A 22,740-nucleotide genomic window follows, 5' to 3' on the forward strand; every position below is an offset into this window, starting at 1 on the left:
AGGTCCGCAGCGTCTGCTATAGCGCCTGCACATGGTAGATGCTCGGCAGTTTTTAAAAACTGCATGAATTGAACATGGAAACACCTTTCTCCAGATCTTGAGGCCTCAAGTCCACCATTTCCATGGGGTGTGGGAATGGGGGTCAGGGGGCATGGCCAGTGTCAGGAAAGCTGGATTCCAGCACTACTTCCTTCTTTTTCTTGGGCCAGGCCCTTCTCTGCTGGGACCCTCAGTTTTCCTCTCCACAGGCTGATTCTCCAATCTTGGGAATTTCAGGCCCTGAGGCCTGGCCTCAGCTAAGTTCTCCAAAGTGGCAGGGGGTGAGAGGCGGGTGGGAGGGGTGTGGGCTTCCCCAGACATCTTTGTAGACTCTATCTGGCCTGCCCTGGGGGAGTCAGTCCCACGAAGCTGCAGGAACAGGTGGGTGAGGGGGCCAGGGCGGAGCTGCCAGGCTCCCAGGGCTTCCCACAGCCCCTTAGCAGGGAGGCCTCACGGTCCTTTCCGTCACCTCAGGGAGGCTCTGAGGGCCCCGGGCTATAAGTGCACCCAGAGCCCCTCCCTGACTGCCACCCCAGCACCCCTTACCCCAGCATTGGCATCTTTTCAGCCACTTGTGGTGGCTTGGAGTCACCTGTGAGGAGGCCCACCCGTGAGGCTCTGTGTCCACACACGTGCTTTAGCTCAGGGGGCCACTCAAGCTTGACCCACCGAGGCCTGACCCTGGCCAGGTCCACTGGCCGTCGAGCCCCGCTTTGGGCCTCTGGGGCTGCTGTAAGGACTGAGCACAGGCCTAAGCTAGAACTCTAGGAAGCACAGCCCCTGCAGGTGGGCAGAGCCTGACGCCAAGCCCAGAAGCCATGGGCGTCTTGTGGAAAGCTCTTCCCAGCTCGCACATCCTGACCCACATTCTGTTGTGGGAGAAGCGCCACAGCCAGATGGTGAGCCCTCACTTGGGCCCTTCACCGTGTTCCCTCTGCCCTCAGGGAGCACAGATCCAAGGCTGCCCTGCAGCCTGAGCCTCAATTCTCCCCCCGTCACCCTCTGGTTACTCTCCCACTTGACTGTACTCAGGAGCCCCACAGGACCCCAAACTCACCCTGCTTGCACCCAACAAGGTTCCGGGGCCTGGGGAGCTGTGGGGAAGGGGCTGCATTCCATCTGCCCACCGGGTGCCCAGAGGACATGCCAGCCTCCTACCCCAGGCCCCTCTGGACACATCAGAGACTGGCATGGCCTGCCAGCTACCAGATAACCCAGGGCAGCTGGCTGGAACCCCTCACCCAGCCCATGTTCATGGCTTTCCTCCTCGCAGGTAACTCCACCCCGACTCATCCTCCCCGTTGTGGTACCTTCTACCTGAGCCAGGACGATCTCCCACCTGCCCAGCACCCCTTCCCCAACCCCATGCCCTCTGGCCTTTGGTTCACTTCATCCCCTCTGGTGTGTAGACATGTAGGCTCTTAACTGGCCATGTGTGTAGTGGCCCTGACGGACGCTTCACAAGGTGCCGTGGTGAGCTGTAATACAGGCTGGTCAGCGCCCTGCTTCTGGCAGTCCTGAGAGGGTGAGAACTCACCCCCGCCCTGGCTCACAGCCCTGCCAGGACTGCATGCACTGACCCCCACGGTGAGTCCAGTTTCTCCCAGGAGCAGGGCCTAGACTTCCCTGTGTCCCTGGCTGGGGGTTCTGACTGCCTCCCCTCCGTGACCTCAGACTCAGATCTCCTGCCCCTCCGCCTGCCTTGCAGCACAGCCAAGAGCCTCCACGTCAGCCTGCCGAACTCCCGCCACCTGTCCTTCCTGTCCTCCAATCCCTCAGCCTCAGCTCCTTCTCGCACTGGCAAAGGGCGCCCCCTCCCCTCTCTTCCCTCAGGGGCCACACTCACGTCCACGATGAGGAAATCAAGCCAGCACCAGGCGTTGGTGAAGTACTTCTTGAAGCCGTAGGCCACCCACTTGAGGAGCATCTCCAGCACGAAGACGTAGGTGAACATCTTGTCGGCGTACTCCAGCAGGACCTTGATGGTCTTCCGCTCCTCCAGGTAGATGTCCTCAAAGGCCTGCAGACCAGGGTGGGCAAGGCAGACATGGCGTCCTGACCCAGCCGGTCCCAGCCCACATGAGCCTTCATCCCTGACGGCATCCCTCCCCTAGGAGGCCAGGGTGGAGGAGGCCGCACAGTGGAGGGGCTTCCGCGGCATGCTCTCTGAGCCCCATGGGCACCACTGCTGGGTCAGGAAATGGTGTTACGTGGTGTATGGACAACAAGGAAGAATGTGCAGTGAGAATGCTTCCACCTTCACTTTGAAGAGCAAGTCTCAGTTCAAGGCTAGTGCATCCATCATTAAGATCTCTCTAAAACAGCTCACAGCCTATTGTCGGAAACAGCATACATCTATCTCCCCCCTGCCCCCCTCCACTGTGTTTTTACTCTCTTCACTTTGGGCACTTACCTACTTTTCATAGGAAACAATATTGGTTTCCAATGACAACAATCATTCAAAGTTGCCCTTTACAATAAATTTATTTAAACAAACAAAAAACCAGTGAGTGTTTATATCTAATGCAAAATTTCACAGAAGTGATAGTGAAGGCAGTCTATAGATATGAAGATTAGGAAACACAGGACTAGACAAAGTCAGACCTTCTGCAATCGTCAGAATCTGGGAGTCAGTGTGTCTAACAAGCTAGCTGTTGGTCTTTCCCCACCTCCTCACTCCTGCCTCAACCCAAATCCCTGGGCCGAGAGAGACTCGGATGGCCTCTGCTGCCCTCTTCCAACTCCAGGCTTCCGCTATGTATCTGCCCCTCCCCCAGGATGTGCTCTGAGGCTCCCAGTCTAGGCAACTGAACGCGTCACTGAGGGCCCTGGGGAGTGCCTCCATCTTTCGCTCTGGGCCTCCCTGTGCGACTGCAGGGCCTCTGTGAGCTACAGTGATCCAGGGGCCCAGAACCGTCAGCAGTGCCCAAGGAGGCACTGCCCAGGCAACACATGGTTAACCTGGTCCGTGTAGGTGGGACAAAAGGATAATTCGGGTCCCCAGGTGGGGTTTGCGGATTCTTCAAGATAAAAAGTAGGCATTTTTTTTTCTGATTATAAAAATGTGTCTTTTATAAAAAAATGAAATAATACAGAAATTATAAAAAAGAGAATAAACAACAACAACCTCCATCCCCACAAACAACCCAATCGAAAAATGGGCAGAAGATATAAATAGACATTTCTCCAAAGAAGACATACAGATGGCTAACAAATACATGAAAAGATGCTCAACATCACTCATTATTAGAGAAATGCAAATTAAAACTACAGTGAGGTACCACCTCACGCCAATCAGAATGGCCATCATTAAAAAGTGTACCAATAACAAATGCTGGAGAGAGTATGGAGAAAAGGAAACCGTCCTCCATGCTTGGTGGAACTGTAAGTTGGCGCAGCCACTGTGGAAAAGAATGCAGAGGTTCCTCAGAAAACCAAAAATAGAACTGTCATACGATCCAGCAATCCCACTCCTGGGCAAAGACCCAGACAAAACTCTCACTCAAAAAGGTAAATGTACCCTCTATGTTCATAGCAGCACTATTCACAACAGCCAAGACATGGAAACAAAAATGCCCATCAACAGACGAATGGATAAAGAAGATGCGGTGCATTATTTACAATGGAATATTAGACAGAAAAAGGAATGAAACTGGGCCATTTGTAGTGATGTGGATGGACCTTGAGTCTGTCATACACAATGAAGTAAATCAGAAAAATAAATATCATGTAGTAACGATATATATGGAATCGAGAAAAATGGTGCAGGCCAGTACTATTTGTAGTGCAGTAACAGAGATGCAGATGTAGAGAATGGACATGTGGAAAAGGCGGTGGTGGGGACAGGGGAAGGGTGGAACAAACTGGGAGACATATACACATACATAGCATTGACATATATACACTACCATGTGTAAAACAGCTAGCCAAAGCCGTCTTAAGAAAGAAAAACAGCTGGTGCAATCAAGCTGCCTGGCTTCAGCCTCCATTACAAAGCTACAGAAATCAAAACAGTATGGTACTAGCACAAACATAGGAATATAGGTCAATAGAACAAGACAGCCCAGGAATAAGCTCACACACCTGTGCTCAATTAATCTACAACAAAAGAGGCAATACTATACAAGGGAGAAAAGACAGTCTCTTCCATAAGTGATGCTGGGAAACCAGACAGCTACACCTCAAAGAATGAAATTTAGAACATTCTGTAACACCATACACAAAAATAAACTAAAAATGTATTAAATACCTAAATGTAAGATCAGATACTTTAAAACTCTTAGAGGAAAACATGGGCAGAACACTCTTGGACATAAATCGTGGCAATATATTTTTGGATCCACCTTTTAGAGTAATGAGAATAAAACAAAAATAAACGAATGGGACCGAATTATACACAAAAGGATTTGCACAGCAAAGGAAACCATAAACAAAGCAAAAAGGCAACCCACAGGACGGGAGGAAATATTTGCAAACAAAGTGACCAACAAGGGATTCGTCTCCAAAATATACAAACAGCTCATTCAAGTCAATACCCCCCCAAAAAGCCAAACACCCCAAAGGAAAACGGGCAGAAGACTGAATAGACACTTCCAAACAAAGCACACAGATGGCCAGAACGCACATGAAAGGGTGCTCCACGTCACTAATTATTAGAGCAACGCAAATAGAAACCACAGTGAAACCAGTATCACCTCACACTGTTAGAATGGCCATTACCAAAAAGCCTACAAACGATAAATGCTGGAGAGGGTGTGGAGAAAAGGGAACCCTCCCACACTGTTGGTGGGAATATAAATTGGTACAACAACTATGTATTCAGTATTGAGGTTACTTAAAAAGTAAAAGCTAATCCAGCAATTCCACTCTTGGGCATATAGCTGAAGAAAACTATAATTTGAAAAGATGCAAGCACCCCAGCGTTCACTGCAGCACTATTTACAACAGCCAAGACATGGAAACGACCTAAATGTTAACTGACAGAGGAATGCATATACACAGTGGAATAGTACTCAGCCATAAAAAAGAATAAAAATTCCATTTGCACTATGGATGGGCCATGGAGATTATCACAGCAGGTTAAGGCAGAGAAAGACAAATATGATATCACTTAAATGTGGAATCTAAAAAAACCCCAACAAAATGATACAAATGAAATATTTACAAAACAGAAACAGATTCAGACACAAAAAACTTATGGTCGCCAAAGGGAAAGGTGGGGGGGGGTGCATAAATTAGGAGTTTGGGATTAACATGTACATACTATTCTATATAAAACAGATAATCAATAAGAACCAGCTGTATAGCACAGGGAACTCTACTCAATATTCTGTAATAAGCTATATGAGAAGAGAATCTGAAAAAGAATATGGATATACGTATATTTAGAGCTGAATCACTTTGCTGTACATCTGAAACTAACACAACATTGTAAATGAACTATATTCCAATGTAAAATAAAAATTTAATTTAAAAAAGACCACAAAAAGTTAAAAACAAAAAGAATGAGGTACACGTGTAAAAGAAAGTAAAAGAAAGCCCTTGCCTATTCCAAAGGCCAGAAAAAAATGACCTTTCTGTTCTATTTCTTTCCTTCTTGTTTCATTGTTTTGTATCATAATTTAAAAAATCTAATATATTTTGGTAAGGAGTAAATATCTATTTTAATATTTTTTCCAGAGTGACTCGTCAAGTGTCCTCACACTTTATTAAAGAACCCACTCTAAATCCACAGAGTAGAAGTCAACACTATAATCTGCTGCTGCTGCTGCTAAGTCACTTCAGTCGTGTCCGACTCTGTGCGACCCCATAGATGGCAGCCCACCAGGCTCCCCGTCCCTGGGATTCTCCAGGCAAGAACACTGGAGTGGGTTGCCATTTCCTTCTCCAATGCGTGAAAGTGAAAAGTGAAAGTGAAGTCACTCAGTTGTGTCCGACTCTCAGTGACCCCATGGACTGCAGCCTACTAGGCTCCTCCGTCCATGGGATTTTCCAGGCAAGAGTACTGGAGTGGGGTGCCATTACCTTCTCCGATAATCTACTACACTTCTATATTCGCTTAGGACTTCTGTGTGGTTCCATTGCTCTCCTGGTCGATTCCTGAATTAGTGTCACACAAATTTTCCTGGTTACTTTTCATAATTTTTAAGATACATTTAAACAACATTTTGTCAAATTCCCTTTAAAACATTAGAAATTTTTAATGCATTGAGTTTATCAACTGTTTTAGGAACTAATTCAGTCTTTCTGCTCAAGGCTGGAGTATATTTGTAGTGTGTTTATCTGTTTATCTTCCTTTACACTCCAAAGGAAAGTTTAATAGTTTTCCTCATGTATCTATTATACATTTCATGTTGTATTTATTCTCAGTTATTTTATGGTTACAATGCCTGGCATCTAAGGACTATTGGAGAAATGTTATTTGTGACTAAATGTTTCTATTACAACAGCAACAATTATTTGTACATTTGTTTTATAACTAGCCATATTACATGGCTATGCTATGCTATGCTATGCTATGCTAAGCTAAGTCACTTCAGTCGTGTCCGACTCTGTGTGACCCCATAGACGGTAGCCTACCAGGCTCCCCCGTCCCTGGGATTCTCCAGGCAAGAACACTGGAGTGGGTTGCCATTTCCTTCTCCAATGCATGAAAGTGAAAAGTGAAAGTGAAGTCGCCTAGTTGTGTCCGACTCTTAGCGACCCCATGGACTGCAGCCTACCAGGCTCCTCCGTCCATGGGATTTTCCAGGCAAGAGTACTGGAGTGGGGTTCCATTGCCTTCTCTGATTATATGGCTATATATATTATATTATATGGAGAAGGCAATGGCAACCCACTCCAGTACTCTTGCCTGGAGAATCCCAGGGACAGAGGAGCCTGGTGGGCTGCCATCTATGGGGTCGCACAGAGTCAGACACAACTGAAGCAACTTAGCAGCAGCAGCAGCATATTATATTATATTATATATAATGGCTATATATATAATGTATATTTATATTATAAATATAATATAAATATATATTATATATAATTATTATATATAGCTATATATATTATATATAATATAGCCATATTATATTATATTATATGGCTAGTTATAAAACAAATGTACAAATAATTGTTGCTGTTGTAATAGAAACATTTAGTCACAAGTAGCATTTACTCCAATAGTCCTTAGATGCCAGGCATTGTAACCATAAAATAACTGAGAATAAATACAACATGAAATGTATAATAGATACATGAAGAAAACTATTAAACTTTCCTTTGGAGTGTAAAGGAAGACAAAGAGATAAACACACTACAAATATACTCGAGCCTTCGAAAAAGCAAGAGAGTTCCAGAAAAACATTTACTTCTGCTTTATTGACTATGCCAAAGCCTTTGACTGTGTGGATCACAATAAACTGTGGAAAATTCTGAAAGAGATGGGAATACCAGACCACCTGATCTGCCTCTTGAGAAACCTATATGCAGGTCAGGAAGCAACAGTTAGAACTGGACATGGAACAGCAGACTGGTTCCAAATAGGAAAAGGAGTACGTCAAGGCTGTATATTGTCACCCTGCTTATTTAACTTATATGCAGAGTACATCATGAGAAACGCTGGGCTGGAAGAAGCACAAGCTGGAATCAAGATTGCTGGGAGAAATATCAATAACTTCAGATATGCAGATGACACCACCCTTATGGCAGAAAGTGAAGAGGAACCAAAAAGCCTCTTGATGAAAGTGAAAGTGGAGAGTGAAAAAGTTGGTTTAAAGCTCAACATTCAGAAAACGAAGATCATGGCATCCGGTCTCATCACTTCATGGGAAATAGATGGGGAAACAGTGGAAACAGTGTCAGACTTTATTTTTGGGGGCTCCAAAATCACTGCAGATGGTGACTGCAGCCATGAAATTAAAAGATGCTTACTCCTTGGAAGAAAAGTTATGACCAACCTAGATAGCATATTCAAAAGCGGAGGCATTACTTTGCCAACAAAGGTTCGTCTAGTCAAGGCTATGGTTTTTCCAATGGTCATGTATGGATGTGAGAGTTGGACTGTGAAGAAAGCTGAGCGCCGAAGAATTGATGCTTTTGAACTGTGGTGTTGGAGAAGACTCTTGAGAGTCCCTTGGACTGCAAGGAGATCCAACCAGTCCATCCTGAAGGAGATCAGCCCTGGGATTTCTTTGGAAGGAATGATGCTAAAGCTGAAACTCCAGTACTTTGGCCACCTCATGTGAAGAGTTGACTCACTGGAAAAGATCCTGATGCTGGGAGGGACTGGGGGCAGGAGGAGAAGGGGATGACAGAGGATGGCTGGATGGCACCACTGACTCGATGGACGTGAGTCTGGGTGAACTCCGGGAGCTGGTGATGGACAGGGGGGCCTGGCGTGCTGCGATTCATGGGGTCGCAAAGAGTCGGAGACGACTGAGTGACTGAACTGAACTGAATGAGTGTTAAATTTTCTCTAAGCAACCATTATCTACAAGTAATGATATGCTTGTATTATTTTAAACTCATTTTATACTTGATTCTATTAACTTCAATTCTTCTGTTTTCCTATTTTTATGCTGCATGTTTGGTTTTCTTGATTAACTGCACTGGCTAGTACTTCAAAGTCATTATTAAATAATGAAAAACAGATAAAAGGTAGTTAAATTATCTTTTTTTATCCTTGACTTTAATAAAATGTTTCTAGTGCTTTACTTACTACTAATGATGATGTAGAAGTTAACTTGAAATTAAGTTTTTCATTAAGTAAAGGAAATCTATTTTATTTCTATTTTTACCAAAGTTTTAAAAATCAAGCATTCACTGAGATAATTATATGGCTTTTCATCTTTGTCTGATTCATGTAAATAGATTTCCTAACAGGGCGTCCTTCTGACTTTTTAGGATATACCTCACTGTGACTCATTTAATCTTTTAAATATTTTACTGAATCCTATTTGCATGTATTTTAATATTTTTGCATCACTACTAACAAGTATGGAGCATGGAAACTAGTGTATTGTTTTACTTTTGGTAATACTTAAGGTTTTAAAAATCAGCACTGTTAGCTTTCATAAAAATAATTTATAGATTTTCCATCTGTTTTTCATACTCCAGAAGATTTTTAAATAGAATTTAAATTATTTTCTTCCTTGAAAATATGAAAGAATCCACTCTTGGAGATGTAAGAGATTAGATAAGCTAGTGGTTTATTGATCACTTTAATTTCTCAAGGAATCAGCTTTGGAATTTTATCAATTTTACTATTTATTTTCTAATTCATTAATTTGTGTTTTTACTTTATTAATTATTTCCTTTGCTTTCTTTACAATTATTTTGTTGTTATATTTCTAATTTCTTGAGTTAATAAATTTATTCTTTCTATTTAACAAGGAAAATGTTTAAGTCTATGAATTTTAGTCATTACACCTTTGGCTATATCCCACATAAAGTATTAGCAATATTGTTACTTTCTAGTTTCTTCACCTGCCCCAAGTCAAAGTTTTTTCTCTACCTCTATTTTTCCTTTCTTATTTTTTTAGATATCAGGAGGACAAAACTGGTTGAATCATAATCTTTTATGACACACCCCCATATATGGTTCATGAATAGTTTCTTTACTTCTTTCAGTTCAGTCGCTCAGTCGTGTCCGACTCTTTGTGACCTCATGAATCATAGCACATCTTATTAATAATATAATGAACACCCATGAACCCTCCATGAAACTATTTGGTTTAATCCACAGTTTAAGAAAACACTTTATATTTCTACAGGTTTATTTTTAATCTTTCTGTTTTTGCTACATCTAGCAGTTTTCTTATCTGTAATATAGTACCTACCTCACAGGGCTATTATGCAAACTAAATGTATTAATGCTTGTAAAATGTTACAACACAGCCTAGCACATAGTACTATTTAAGTGTTAGCTATTATTGTTATTCAGTTCAGCTCAGTTCAGTCCCTCAGTTGTGTCCAACTCTTTGTGACCCCATGGACTGCAGCATGCTGGGCCTCCCTGTCCATTTAGGTTAGATCAAATTTCTTAACTATATCTTTTAAGATATCTCATTGTCTTGTTCTTTCTATTAATACTTGATTAGCCAAGTACTAAACAAATGAGGTAAGAGCTCACTGTATTATTGTACTGTTGCCACTTTTTTCCTGATTTTACTTTATGTAAGTGCCCCAAATAAATATATTCATAATAGTTATGTTTTTATTATAGGTTGCTGCTGCTGCTGCTGCTAAGTCGCTTTAGTCGTGTCCGACTCTGTGCGACCCCATAGACGGCAGCCCACCAGGCTCCTCCGTCCCTGGGATTCTCCAGGCAAGAACACTGGAGTGGGTTGCCATTTCCTTCTCCAATGCATGAAAGTGAAAAGGGAAAGTGAAGTTGCCCAGTCGTGTTTGACTCTTCGCGACCCCATTGGACCTTCTTTTTTTATCTCAAGATTTTCACCTTGAGTTCAACCTTGTTTAACATTAACAAACAAAAGCACTCTGATTTTTGTTGTCCTTGTTTACACTTTCCTGCTATATCTTACTATTTCACTTTTAATATTTCCGAGTCACAGAGTTTCCGGGTTGTACTTTGAGAACACACGGCTGTAGTTTTTTGTTTTTTTCTGATCCACTTAGAATCCTTTCCTTTTAAAATGATGAATTTTATCCAATTACATTTATTAGTGAAACACATGTCTGATCTTATCTTTGCCATATTATTTTGTTTCCTGATTTAATGCTTCCTGGTTCCTTCTTTTCTCCATATCTTTTTTGCTGTAAAATCTGTGTTCTCAAAAGAAATTTTTTTTCCCTTCAGCAATTTCAAAGTGATACATAGTCTGCTTTCTGTTAAACAAGTTTATAACTTTAAATAACACACTCTGACTTATTTTTCTCAATATATCATTGATGTGGTTTTTTTTTTTTTTTAAAAACAGTGCTTGGCTGTCTACCCTGATGAGATTCACCATTTGCTTGCCAAAACACCTCCTCACTTATGCCAGGCTGAGCTTTTCCTCCACAGCCCAGACTAAATGGCTCTGGCTGCCCTTGTTTGCGGCTGTTTAAAAACAAAACTCGTTAACATATTGTCAAATCCTCCTTCTCTGAAGCCTACAGAGATTTGGCTCTAGCCGATGGTAAAACAGCATGTAGCCAGCAAGCAGCGGCTCCAGGCCCACTCTGGAACAGCGACAGGATAGTACAGGGTGGGCAGGAGGCCCAGAGGTTTAGAAGTGACGGCCGCAGTGTCTCCCCGTGGCTGGCCCCATAGTGGGCAGCATGTGGACTGTGTTAGTCGCTTGGTCGTGTCCGACCCTTTGCGACCCCATGGGCTGTAGCCTGCCAGGCTTCTCTATCCATGGAGTTCTCCAGGCAAGAATACTGCAGTGGGTAGCCATTCCCTTCTCCAGAGGAACTTCCCAACCCAGGGATCGAACCCTGGTCTCCTGCCTCGCAGGCAGATTCTTTACCATTTGAGCTACAGGGAAGTCTCAGAGGCCAGCAGCAGCATGAGCTGGAGGTAAACAGCCTGCGATCAGAGTATACCACTCACTCTCCCTATCTAAAGTCCAAAGCACTCCTTGTTAGTTGCTCATTCATGGGGCTCTCATCTCCCCAACAATATTGGGTTCTTGCTCCTTCTGCGCTAGTGAAGTTTCTGTTTCCTCTGCCTTCTTGATCACCCCTCTCCCTGTTCATGAGTACCTTTCACAACTCTCTCCAGGGATGTTTCATCTCCTTCTAGAAGGGCTCCAAGAGATGAGTAGGGTGCTTGGGAACCAGTTGGGGCATCTCCAGAGGCCCTCACTGTTCCTCCTCATCTCACCAAACCTCCCTGTTTTCCGTAGTCCAGCTCCATCTGGTTCCTCTAAGGAGTCTTCCTGATTGTTCTAGTTCCCCCTGACCTTCCATCACTCTGAATCACCTACTCCATTCTTGTTCTCCTCTCTCTGGAGCTGATCTCTGACTATCTCAAACCTGCTGAATCTGGTTTCCCCAACTAGACTAGGAGTCCCTGAGGCCAGAGCCGGGGTCTCTTCCTCCTATTGCCCCTCCACACATCACAGGACCAGTAGATACAAGGAGAGCTTAGTAAAGATCTATTGAACAAATGGAAAGTCAAGACAAAGGACTTGGAATCTGACTCTCTGGGCTCAAATGCCACATCTGCTGCTTGTGAGTGGTGGGGCTTTGGACAAGTTACTTAATGTTTCAACAAAGGGTTGCTATGGGGATTAAATGTGATAATGTGTGAACCACATAGCTTGGCCTCTAGCCCTAGAAGACATGGAACGAGTGGAGGTACCAGTGTACCATCAGCCTGCATTACCTGCACTGAGCCAGTCTGATGGCGTGTCTGATGCTGTGCGCAGGTGGGTATGTCACCAGGGCTTAGGTGTAGGTGGCTGGTGACCCGAGATTATGCCAGCTGTGCACTGGGATCTGGGAAAATCACTTCCCTTTGTGGAACAAGGAGGCCCCTGGACAGATGACCTCTGCCATGATCCCTTTCTGCTCTGACCTCTGTATGTGCTGTGGGTGTTGACAGTTTGTGAGTTGGTCCTCATCTGGGGCCCTGGGGGGTTTCATTTTCAGCAGAGGGCTCTGCCCCAGTTTCTAACCTGGCTTTCCAGCTGGAGATGTCCTTTCTCTGCCTACCCCTTCTCCTTCATGCCTCCCTGCCCACCCTCTACCCCCAGGAGGGTACCAGCGCGCCACTGCTGAGCAGGATCATGAAGATGATGAACGTCTCGAACCAGCTGTGCTCCACGATGCGGTAGCAGGTCTTGCGCAGCCTCCACCAGACCTTCCCGTGGGCCTGTGTGGTGTCCACGGTGCAGCAGGGACAGCGGCGGACACAGCCTGGGGGAGGGAGAGGGCTCAGACCCAGCCCGGCACCTGCGAACGCCCACATCTGATAGCAGGAAGTTGGACACTTGAAAGAATGACTGAAAGTGGTTACAGTGATGGATAATGAACTGGGCCATGTGGTGGGCGGGGCCATGGTGGGGGGTGATGACTGTGGGAACTGCCCTCAGGAGGCTGCAGGCGGCAGGTACTCCATGGAGAGGGTGGATGGACTAGGCTACCAGTAAGTAGATGAAGGGCCTGGCAGGTCTGGGCTGGGGCAAGGCTGGGGTTGGGTTGGGCTCCAGCTTGTCCCGTGCTCACCCGGGCAACTCACCCCCTGGGGGAATGTTCCAGAATCCCCTGGGGTGCTCGGTCCCTGGACTTTCTCCATGTTTGCAGTTTCTGAGCCTTGGGAAGGGCAGACCTCTCACTGACAGTCCCAAAGGGTGTGCCACATGGAAGACAAACCCTCATTTTATCCCCAGCTGCCCTCCAAATATACCATGGATTCATAAAAGCTCCAGATGCTGTCACCAACATGGCCACGTGTCACACCCACCTTGAATGTTTACAGAGGGCCTACTACGTGCCAAGCACTGTGCCACAGCCTGAGGGGATGGGGGAATTAGACCAGTCCCCGCTGCTATGGGGGCTCCCAGTCATACCACCATGCCACAAACGCAGCCGACCCACAGCGGTCCAGCCAAACACATCTGAAGGCACACCTGCCGTAAGTCACGTCACAGGCAGGTGGGGAGGCCCCCAGGGTCTTGAGGAATGGGGAAAGGATAACAGGCATCCGGGTCAGAGCGGGATGTGACACAGCAGCTGTGGGTCCTCCTGCCCCTCTGCGCAGGGCTGAGGCTGGGCCGTAGTGCCAGCCGGGGCCGTACCTTCAGTGAAGCAGTCCTCTGGATCTTTGACATCCTCTCCGAGGTCAGGGATCTGCTCCAGGAGGTCAGCAGTGTTGGTCATATCTGCTGTGCTCCCCTCAGAGTAACTGTCTTCGGGAAGCTGCAGGCAGGATTGTGAGGTGGGGAGGGTGAGCGCATGAGTGTGGGCTCTGTAGCAGCCTCCAGCCTGGGGCTCCCAGAGTGGAGGTGCCTAGGCCATCCCCCCCATGGCACACCTGGGGAATCTGAGCCCAGGGGGGTGGGAATCTGCCACGAAGGTCATCAAGGCTGGGCCTTAGGGCCCCTGGGTCTGTGATTCTGGGCTGGTGGTGTCTAGGGCAGGGGTGCAGGGGTGGGACAAGGGTTCTGGGAAAACCCCAGGAATGGGGAAGGCATCCAGGTGGAAGTGAAACAGGCATGAGGAGCAACAGGGACACACACTGGGATGTGGACACAGTGGCAGCCCAGCACACACGCAGGAAACAGGCAGGCCACGCCCAGAACAGTCAGCGCCAGGGTCAGAGGCACACACAGGCACCGGGTCAGACATGCAAAGAGCAGGCCAGGGACCCCAGCCCACATTTCTCACTCAGTTCATACGGGTGCCAGTGTGAGGCATACAGCCTAGAGCAAGAAGGTGCCGGAACCTTCCCTGCCTGGTCACGCAGGCTTCTGTGGCCCTGATCCCGCATAACCTGATGACGACAGGTGTGTGCCGCTGCCCTAGGAGCACCTGTGTGTGTCACGTGCGGGCACCTGTACAGGTGTGCTGTAGTTCTGCCCAATTCCCCTCTTTGGGCCAGTGCACCTGTCTCCAGCTGCTGCAAATACTGTTTAGCCGACCCCATCTCCAGAAAAGTGTCTTTAGCCAGGGACCTGCCATCCTTGGAAATAGCTTGGGGGTTACAACCCAAGTCCAGGGTGGCTGACACCCAGTGACTGATATGGAAGAGACCCAGCTGAGGCTGGAGTCCAGCCAGCATAACATCTGGAGCTGCTTCTTTTGCCTTAGCCTGCTTTTCTCACTTCCTTATGGGTCTCTCCTGAGGGAACCTTCTCAATGAATCATTTGCACAGGAAGCTGGGCTCTGGCTCTGCCTCTGGGAATCCACCTTAATGACAAGTATGGCAGGGAAGAGGGTTCTGGGGAGGAGGGCAGCCTTCATTTGCTTCAGATCACATCTACAACACCCAGCTCAGTTGTCCACCTCACACTGCTCAGGCTCCGCTCCTCTGGGGAGAGCTGGTTTGAGTTCTTGGGCAGCCTTGGCTCTCAAAGCTGCCTTCTTTTCTCTTCCTTCCACAACTCAGTCCACTGCTGTCTCAAAGTCCTCTTTAACCTTGAGATTGGCTGTAAGGAGTAACTGGATCCTGGTGAAAATGTAGGGAGTGCCCTTGGGTGCAGGGTGGTTTCTGTGGCTCTGAGGGTCGCGTCCTCACTCCAGCTTCGTTGTGCAGTGCTGAGCTGGGAAAGGCACAGTCGAGGGACTTTGTGCGCCTTTTCTTTTCAGACACTAGAGCTTTCACGTGGGACGACAAGTTCTCAGGATTTCCCGGGCAAGTGAGATGAGGGGTCCTTCTAGAAAAGTCCCAGCCCACCTGGCTGTCTCCTCATTTCCACTGGGACTTGATCTGAAGAGGTGATGAAGGTACCAGACTTGCTCAAAGGTCAGCATTCCAGTACGGGAGCCCCTTCTCTCCATGACCTTCTGTCCCTCCCGTGTCTTCCTGTTCCCCACACCTTGGTGTGTCAGACCATCCAGGAGGACAAGTGTGACATGTACAGTCAGGGCAATGATTCCATTAGGCCCTTGTACTCCCAAACTGGCCATGAAAACAAAGCTTCCCATGGGCCCATCCCATGAAAGGAACAAGACAAAGGAGAAATGTCGCCTTGGAGCAAGTCACAGCTGCCAGACTGAGGCTGAGGTCAGGCTGCAGGACAAGGGCCCTGGGCATGGTCTCTGAGCACATGACCTCCACCTTCCTGGGTGCTTGGCAGAGCAGGGGTGGGGTGTAGCCAGTAGCGCCAGTCCAGTTAGCTCAGGGGCTGCAAACCCAAATGCTTATGGGGCCAGGCAGGTGATGGAATGAAGGCAGGCAGGTGAGATCTGGCCAATCGCGGCGTTCTGGCCGGTCAAGGAGGCGGTTAGAATCTTCAGCAGGGAGGCTCTTCTTCCAATGTTTTTTTTTTTTTCAAGAGAAGCCAGAATGCAGACTTTTTACAGAAAAGCCTCTGGATTTTAAATGTTGGTCATTGTTATTTTGTTGTTCAGTAGCTCAGTTGTGTCTGACTCTTAGCGACCCCATGGACTGCAGCACGCCAGGCTTCCCTGTCCTTCACCATCTCCTGGAGCTTGCTCAAACTCATACCCATTGAATCAGTGATGCCATCCAACCATCTCATCCTCTGTCATCCCCTTGTCCTGCCTTCAATCTTTCCCAGCATCAGGGTCTTTTCCAATGAGTCGGCTCTTTGTATCAGGTGGCCAAAGTATTGGTAATGAGCTCAAATCAAAACTCTTTTGTGTCCAGAACAAATTCCCCTGACAGACCTTGTATTCGCCGCCTCAGCCTCCATCCAGGTGAGAAGCGGCTAGTGGCTCGTGTGTTGAGAGCCTGTGCTCAGAGCTCCCCCAGTCCCCCAGGATGGACTGACTCACAGGACAGACGTTTGCCAACAGGACCAAAGCACAGGAACCCAGTGAGGAAGGGGTGAACACGCAGGGGTTTAGGGTTAGTCCTGTGGCGTGCTCCTGGGGGGCTGCTTCCTAATTTCCGCATGGCTCTGGGCCCCAGGCCATCCCTCCCCTGTCTGGGGCCACTCCGCAAACGGGTCTCGCACACTGGCTGTGATAGAGGCCGTGGCTCCCACCAGAAGGTTGGTGTCTGGGGGCCTCTCACGGCCTCCGGCCCCAGCGGCAGTGCCCCACTGGCTTCGGGGACAAAGGTGTGCGTTACCTCACTGCACCCTGGGGCCGGGGCCTCTGCTCGCCGCTGCCGCCGCAAGTCTGCCTGAACCTCAATGGCCTCGGCCCCAGAGGAGGTGGTCTCCGACACCTGGCTCCAGACCCTCGGCTCTGGGAGGGCCTCTGGGCTGCCGGACGCAGGCTGGGATTCCTGCTGAAGAGACCCCCCCAGCTCATGAGCTACCCAGCCAGTGTTTCCAGGATCCTGGCTCTGCTTCACTACCCTCTTCATGAGGCATCATCTCCCTGAAGACCCCTCCCTCAGGCATTCATTCTAAGGCTGACGAAAGCTCCTGAGAGGACCAGGCAAAGGGCCTAAAGCTCAACAAAGCCCCTGGCCTGGCTGGCACAAATCTCCCCTCCTCCCACTTCTTGAAGGGTGTCGGTGCGCCCTGATGCCCAGCTGGCAGCTCCACTTAGGAAGGACAGGCTTTCCCCAGGAGTTCCCATGGCAGCTCGGCTTGCACACACACACACACACGCACGCACACACGCACGCACACACACACCCATGCACACACACGCACACACACACGTCTCAGGGCCAACAGGGTCAAGAAAAGGAGCAGAGGAAAAGCAGGGACAGCCGGAATCCCACTCCTGTGCTGGAAGCGTCCTGGAGCTAATTCTAAGCTGCAGTTCTGGCAACACCAACCCTTCCCCTCCCCCAACCGACTCTGTGGCTGTCCTGCTGCCTGCCTGAAAGGGCAGGAGCTGGCCTCAGGGACCACAGGAAGGCAGGAGTTTGTGGAATCAAGCCTGGAGCCACAGATCAAATTCCGTGCAGGGGAGCAGCTGCTCTTCTCAGCCAGACCCACCCAGTGCAGGCCCCAGAGAGGTGGCCAGCGTGGGCCCAATGAAACCGAGACCCAGTCCTCACTGTCTGACCAAGGACCTTGGGAGAAGCCACCTGAGCCGAGCTCAGGCTGTGAGAACACTGAGGGAGCCGGGGTGGGGGTAGGGTGTATGGTCCCTTTTGTTCAGACTCCAGTCCTAAGTGTTAAAAATAACAGGTTGGGAGATAAGATAGTGCTGTCTCTGACACCTGCCATCTTAGGGATGCTTATTTTTAAACCTTAGAATGAGCCCTGGGCCTGGGGGGAGGGGAAGGGGCAGTGGAGAGGTCAGGAGGCCGCTCTCCCCCCTCACCAAGACATTCCTCCTTGTTAGTCTTGGAGGGGATAAGGTCAGGGTTGGGTCTGGGAGCCAGGCTTCCTGGCTCTGTCCTAGACCTGTAAGGAACTCCTAGCAAGTCTGTCTCTCTTGTCGTGCCTCGGTTTCCCTCTCTGAACAACTGGCTGCCCGTGTCCAGCCAGGGGATGAATGATAGACAGCGGTCCCTTGAAGATGCCCTCCTGGGCTGGGCTGGGGAGAGAGGGTTGACGGCTGGCCTCAGCATGCCTCCAAGAGGCTGGTTCTGGGGGTGGGGGTGGCCTGTGTTCCCCCTCCAGGCCAATCCCTACTGGGGCAACTGCTCCGAGTGAAGCTGGGTCCCCTCACGCACACAAGGGCCAGGGTTCGGGGGCTCACCTGCTTGCTGGACTCTTCCTCTGTGCTTAGGCTGTTCTCCTCATCCTCCTCGGGGTCATCCGTGTCTGACTCGGCCAGGGCGATGGGCACACACACAGGCTCGGCATCCCCAGGTGCGCCCTGACCTGGCCGTTGGCCTTCCTCAAACCGCGTCTCCTTGCGGGCTGGGGGCGCCTTCTCGCTCTCTGGTGGGGGTGGGGGGCTGGAGGTGGCGATACAGCCTGGCAGCTGGCCCTGGGAGGCGAGGGCCGCGGGCTTCTGAGGCGGCCGCTGCAGGAGCCCGCAGCAGAAGTCCCAGGTGGTCCGCTTGATGAAGCGCAGGCCCCGCTGGATGCGGGCCAGGGCCAGCTGGAGGTTGTTCATCTCGCCATCCTCCTCGGGAGCTGTGAGGTTGTCTGCACTGAAGGAGCTGAGCAGTAAAGCCAGGAAGAGGTTCAGGACCTGTGGAGACAACGCCAAGCCCTGGGTGCTCAGGATGGAGAACGCTTGAGGAGAGCCAGAAGCAAAGAGTGCAAGGCTTGGACCGTGGGGCTTTATTCTAAGCTCTCACTCCCTTCAATATAAAGAGTTTAGCTCTAAAAGGAAAGGCGAGCTCTCATCCTGAGATAGGAGATACACAGGCCCTGGACTGAGCAGCTGCAGCTGGTCTCCTGCTGATGCTTCGAGATGGGAGACCAGCGGGAGCGCTGGGTCCCAATTGGGTGTGTTCTCATGGGTTTCCCAGGCCAACACGTGTGCAGAGAAGGCCCTCAATCTAAGGGAAGGACAAAGGAGTGAGAATAGGCTAGCTAGAATCCATCTTGGCTGAGAGATGCATGTCCACACTAGGAACAGATATGGAGATGACTGGCTAGAAAAAAACACAACAATGGAAAACCGCCCGATTTAAGCAACCTAAACTGCTCCCTCCTAACCTGCTTGTCTGCTCTTCCACATGTACTCTGCTTCTAATAAACGCTTTTATCTTTTTCACAGTCTTGGTCTCTTTGCTGAATCCTTTCTTCAAAGAAGAACCGAGGTCCTTCTTCCAGCTTTTCACCACCAGAATCAACCCCTCCTCCCAAGGGTTCAGGTAGTCTGAATTGAGGGCATGCAGACCCAGGTATCTTGGGTGTTGGTGCACATTCAATGGGAGAACCGTGGGTTCCTCCGATGTCAAGGCCTGCAGATACTGCCATGCTGTCTTGGGAGTAATGGGGGGCCCTGTAGCACGGTGAAGGCTTCACTGGCGGCTCAGCAGTAAAGAACCCGCCTGCGGTATAGGAGACAGGGGTTCGATCTATGGGTTGGGATCCCATAGAGGAGGGCATTGCAATCCACTCCAGTATTCTTGCCTGGAAAATCCCATGGACAGAGGAGTCTGGCGGGCTACAGTCCAGGGGTCGCAAAGAGTCAGACACGACTGAAGCAACTTAGCATGTACACATGCAGTCATGGTGAGCACAGGACTGCTTCCTGGGAAGTGGGATCCAAGCTGGGAGTACCAGGGAAAAGACAGCCTCCCACCCAGAAGCAACCCAGAGCATCCATTCATCGGCCCACCCATCCATCGCTCATCTGCTCTTGGGGACCTCCTGGGAAGGGGCCTGTGCATCTGTTGGTGAAGGAGGGACAGTGATGTGCCTCTAAGTTCCCCACTGAAGCTAGTTCCCCACTCAAACATCTGGGGGCTCCTGCTGTGCAGCACACTCCACTGGTGTCCCCAGATGTTACTATGCTCCCCAGGTGAAGGACATGGGATACTGAGCACAGAAGAGGGCAATGGCAGGAGAAGAGGCCAGGTGGCAGCTCTGGGGACTGACTGCAGGGTCAAGCCACTGAGAGGGGGTTGTTGTGACCAGGTGCTGCAGGGTGCTTGGGTGGGTGCTGTGTAACACTAGACAGCTGGGATGGAGTAGAGAGACCTGGGGCTGGTGCCAGGGGCCAGCCTTGGCTCCAGTGCCCATATGCTGCAGGGAGTCAGGGGAGGGGCTGAGGTCTCAGAGGGGCCAGAAGACACAGACTTACTATTATGGATTTGAGACCCCTAAGGAGGGGTTGCAAAATCCTCCTGTCTTTGGATGGTTCTTGACTACTGCTTGTTGCTAAGTGAAGTGAAGCGAAGTCACTCAGTCGTGTCCGACTCTTTGCGACCCCATGGACTGTAGCCTACCAGGCTCCTCTGTCCATAGGATTTTCCAGGCAATAGTCCTGGAGTGGATTGCCTTTTCTTCTCCAGGGGATCTTCCCAACCCAGGGATAGAACCCAGGTCTCCCACATTGTAGACAGACGCTTTACCATCTGAGCCACCAGGGAAGTCCATTAGCTTGTTGCTAAACCATCCTGCAAGTCTGAAGCTTTAGTTTTGGTTAAAAAAGCGAACTTCTGTTGAGTGACAAGGGACTGGGCTTGGGTCTTGGGGAGGGTAACTGAAGATGGCAGCAGGCTTGCTCCACACAGGGGGCAGACTGGCTCCCGGGCACCACCAGGCCGATGGGCTAGAGAAGCAACCTCCCCCACCTTGGGCTTGTTCTTCCCCCACAGCCACTCCCAGAAGGGAGTCCAGTCAGATGGGGGCCTCTACATCAGGGTGGTGTGTGAAGGTGGACACCCAATTTGAATCCTTCCTGCCCTGGCTTCTTACAAGCCCCTGAGACACGTCTGTCAGCAAGCTGGGAAGGAGAATTCTGACGAAGGCAGTGGGCAAGATTGGCATGCCGGGCCTCAGAAACCTGCCTTCGGTTTCAGAAGTAACACTCATTCATGTGGACAGTATGGAAAGGTTAAGAAGTGGGCTCTCCTGTCCTATATCCACAGAGAGATGATCGCTTGTGACACCTGGCAGCCTTTTTTTTTTTTTTTTTTTATGTCGTCACTGGAGGGGTGAGGCATGTGATGGGATTCAGAGCTGCTGTCTACACTGGCCCCTGGCCAGGCCCCTGGCCTCTGTCTACACTGGCCTGGGCCTGACCTGCCTCTGTTCCTGGTAGCCCACCCTGGATACGCCCACCACAGACCTCGTTCATGCCTGGCTTAACATCTGATCACCAGGCATCCAGGGCCAGGCTGGGGGTGGGGCAGGGGGTGCCTGGGCAGCCTCGTCTGCCCACAGAGTGTGCCAGGGCCTTCCTTGCCACTGGCTTCGGAAGTTCGGCGGCTTCCGGTGCTTTCCCCGTCAATCACACGCTGCTGCTCCCTGGCCCCTGCCTGATCATCACTTCCCATTTCAATGGCAATCTTGCTTCCACCCACGCCGGCAGCAGCTCAATTCCTGAGGTGGCTAGGGAGGGGGCTGCGTGGGCTGTGTTTGCTTCCCTCCTCCAGCAGCCTCTAATCTTCTCATCCCCAGGCAGATCCGCTTGGAAATGGCAGGCTGTGTGTGCGTGAGAGCAGCTCAGCCTGGCCCTGGGCTGAGAGCTCTGTGCACTCACATCCTCCTCGGAACACACAAGAGTCTGCTGGGCCGGGGGGCTGACTGAGGGGCACCCTGAGTGGCGGCGGCGTGTTTGAAGGGATGGGAGGGGGTTGCAGGGCCAGCCAAAGAAAGAGCTGGACTCCATGGGCACTGAGCACCCTGCTTCCTCTCTGGGCTCCATCCTTGGAGACCAAGGGAGATGGACCTCAACTCAGACTGAGCCCACCCTGGCCTGCTTAAGGCATGTGGGAGGAGAAAGCAGGCAGGTCTGAGAAGCGCTTTGGAATCTGCAGCCCATGGTACTCACATCACCCAAAACCTCATTGTGTGCTGTGGAGCCTGCACTGCCCACACCAGAGGCAGTGGGAGCCAGACCCTGCAGCTGTGACTGCGGAACGTGTGTGGTCCCCCTGTACACCCAGGAAGAAGGCTGCATGTCCACAGCGGACACTGACTTCTCCCTGAACCACTGACCCCTCTCAACCTTGCTTCTTCCAAAGGCTCCATCTCTGGCACTTAGATTTTGATCTCTCTCAACTCCAAAAATTTCCCACATTGTAAAGACACAAGGCAAGATGCACTCGCCCTGGGACAGACAGGTGACCAAGAGGGCAAAGACCTGGGCTCCTTCTGACAGGGCAGCAGGGCCTCTCACCACAGCTACCCAGGGTGACATACAGGGCTCCCTCAGGCCCCACCTCCTGGACCACCCCCTGCCTGCACCTGTACTTTGCTTAACCTGCTTCTTCCCTCTCTAGCAGCACTTGTCTATCAGGTCAGCAACAAGTCCCCTCTACCAGAAAGGCCTCCTTGATTTACGTAGCTGAAAGGGATCAGTACCCAGGGTCTCCCCCTTAATGGTTCTGATCATTCTGACCAGCTTCATTCAGGCCTGTTTGAACTCTCCACCTGCTCACTCTCTCAAGGTAGTGAGCAAAGTCAGGGCCACATTCACCTCTGTATACCCAATAGCATCTGGCACAATGTTTTGCATGTACCAGGGGCTCAGCAAATGTTTGTTAAGCTGAACTGAATCAGGTGATAAATCAGACAGTGAACAGCTAATAAAGT

At 49.7% G+C, this 22,740-nt stretch overlaps 1 protein-coding gene across 9 annotated transcripts in view; it reads right to left on the reverse strand.

Annotated features, from left to right (window-relative positions):
* The window catches only part of SCN5A (sodium voltage-gated channel alpha subunit 5), a 105,023-nt gene that overhangs the window by 18,583 nt on the left and 63,700 nt on the right, over positions 1-22,740 (reverse strand). For 6 of the 9 annotated variants that reach the window (XM_045163855.1, XM_025272058.3, XM_025272060.3 and 3 more), the window contains 5 exons: positions 18,275-18,715; positions 16,737-16,898; positions 13,776-13,896; positions 12,740-12,894; positions 1,886-2,059 (listed from right to left, as the gene is read on the reverse strand). In XM_045163855.1, the coding sequence (XP_045019790.1) occupies positions 1,886-2,059; positions 12,740-12,894; positions 13,776-13,896; positions 16,737-16,898; positions 18,275-18,715 (1,053 nt within the window). The remainder of the gene's footprint in view (positions 1-1,885; positions 2,060-12,739; positions 12,895-13,775; positions 13,897-16,736; positions 16,899-18,274; positions 18,716-22,740) is intronic. The other 3 variants (XM_025272061.3, XM_025272062.3, XM_025272064.3) reach the window with 2 other exon arrangements.

The sequence above is a fragment of the Bubalus bubalis genome, chromosome 21 (assembly GCF_019923935.1).
Source record: "Bubalus bubalis isolate 160015118507 breed Murrah chromosome 21, NDDB_SH_1, whole genome shotgun sequence".
Taxonomy (NCBI): domain Eukaryota; kingdom Metazoa; phylum Chordata; class Mammalia; order Artiodactyla; family Bovidae; genus Bubalus; species Bubalus bubalis.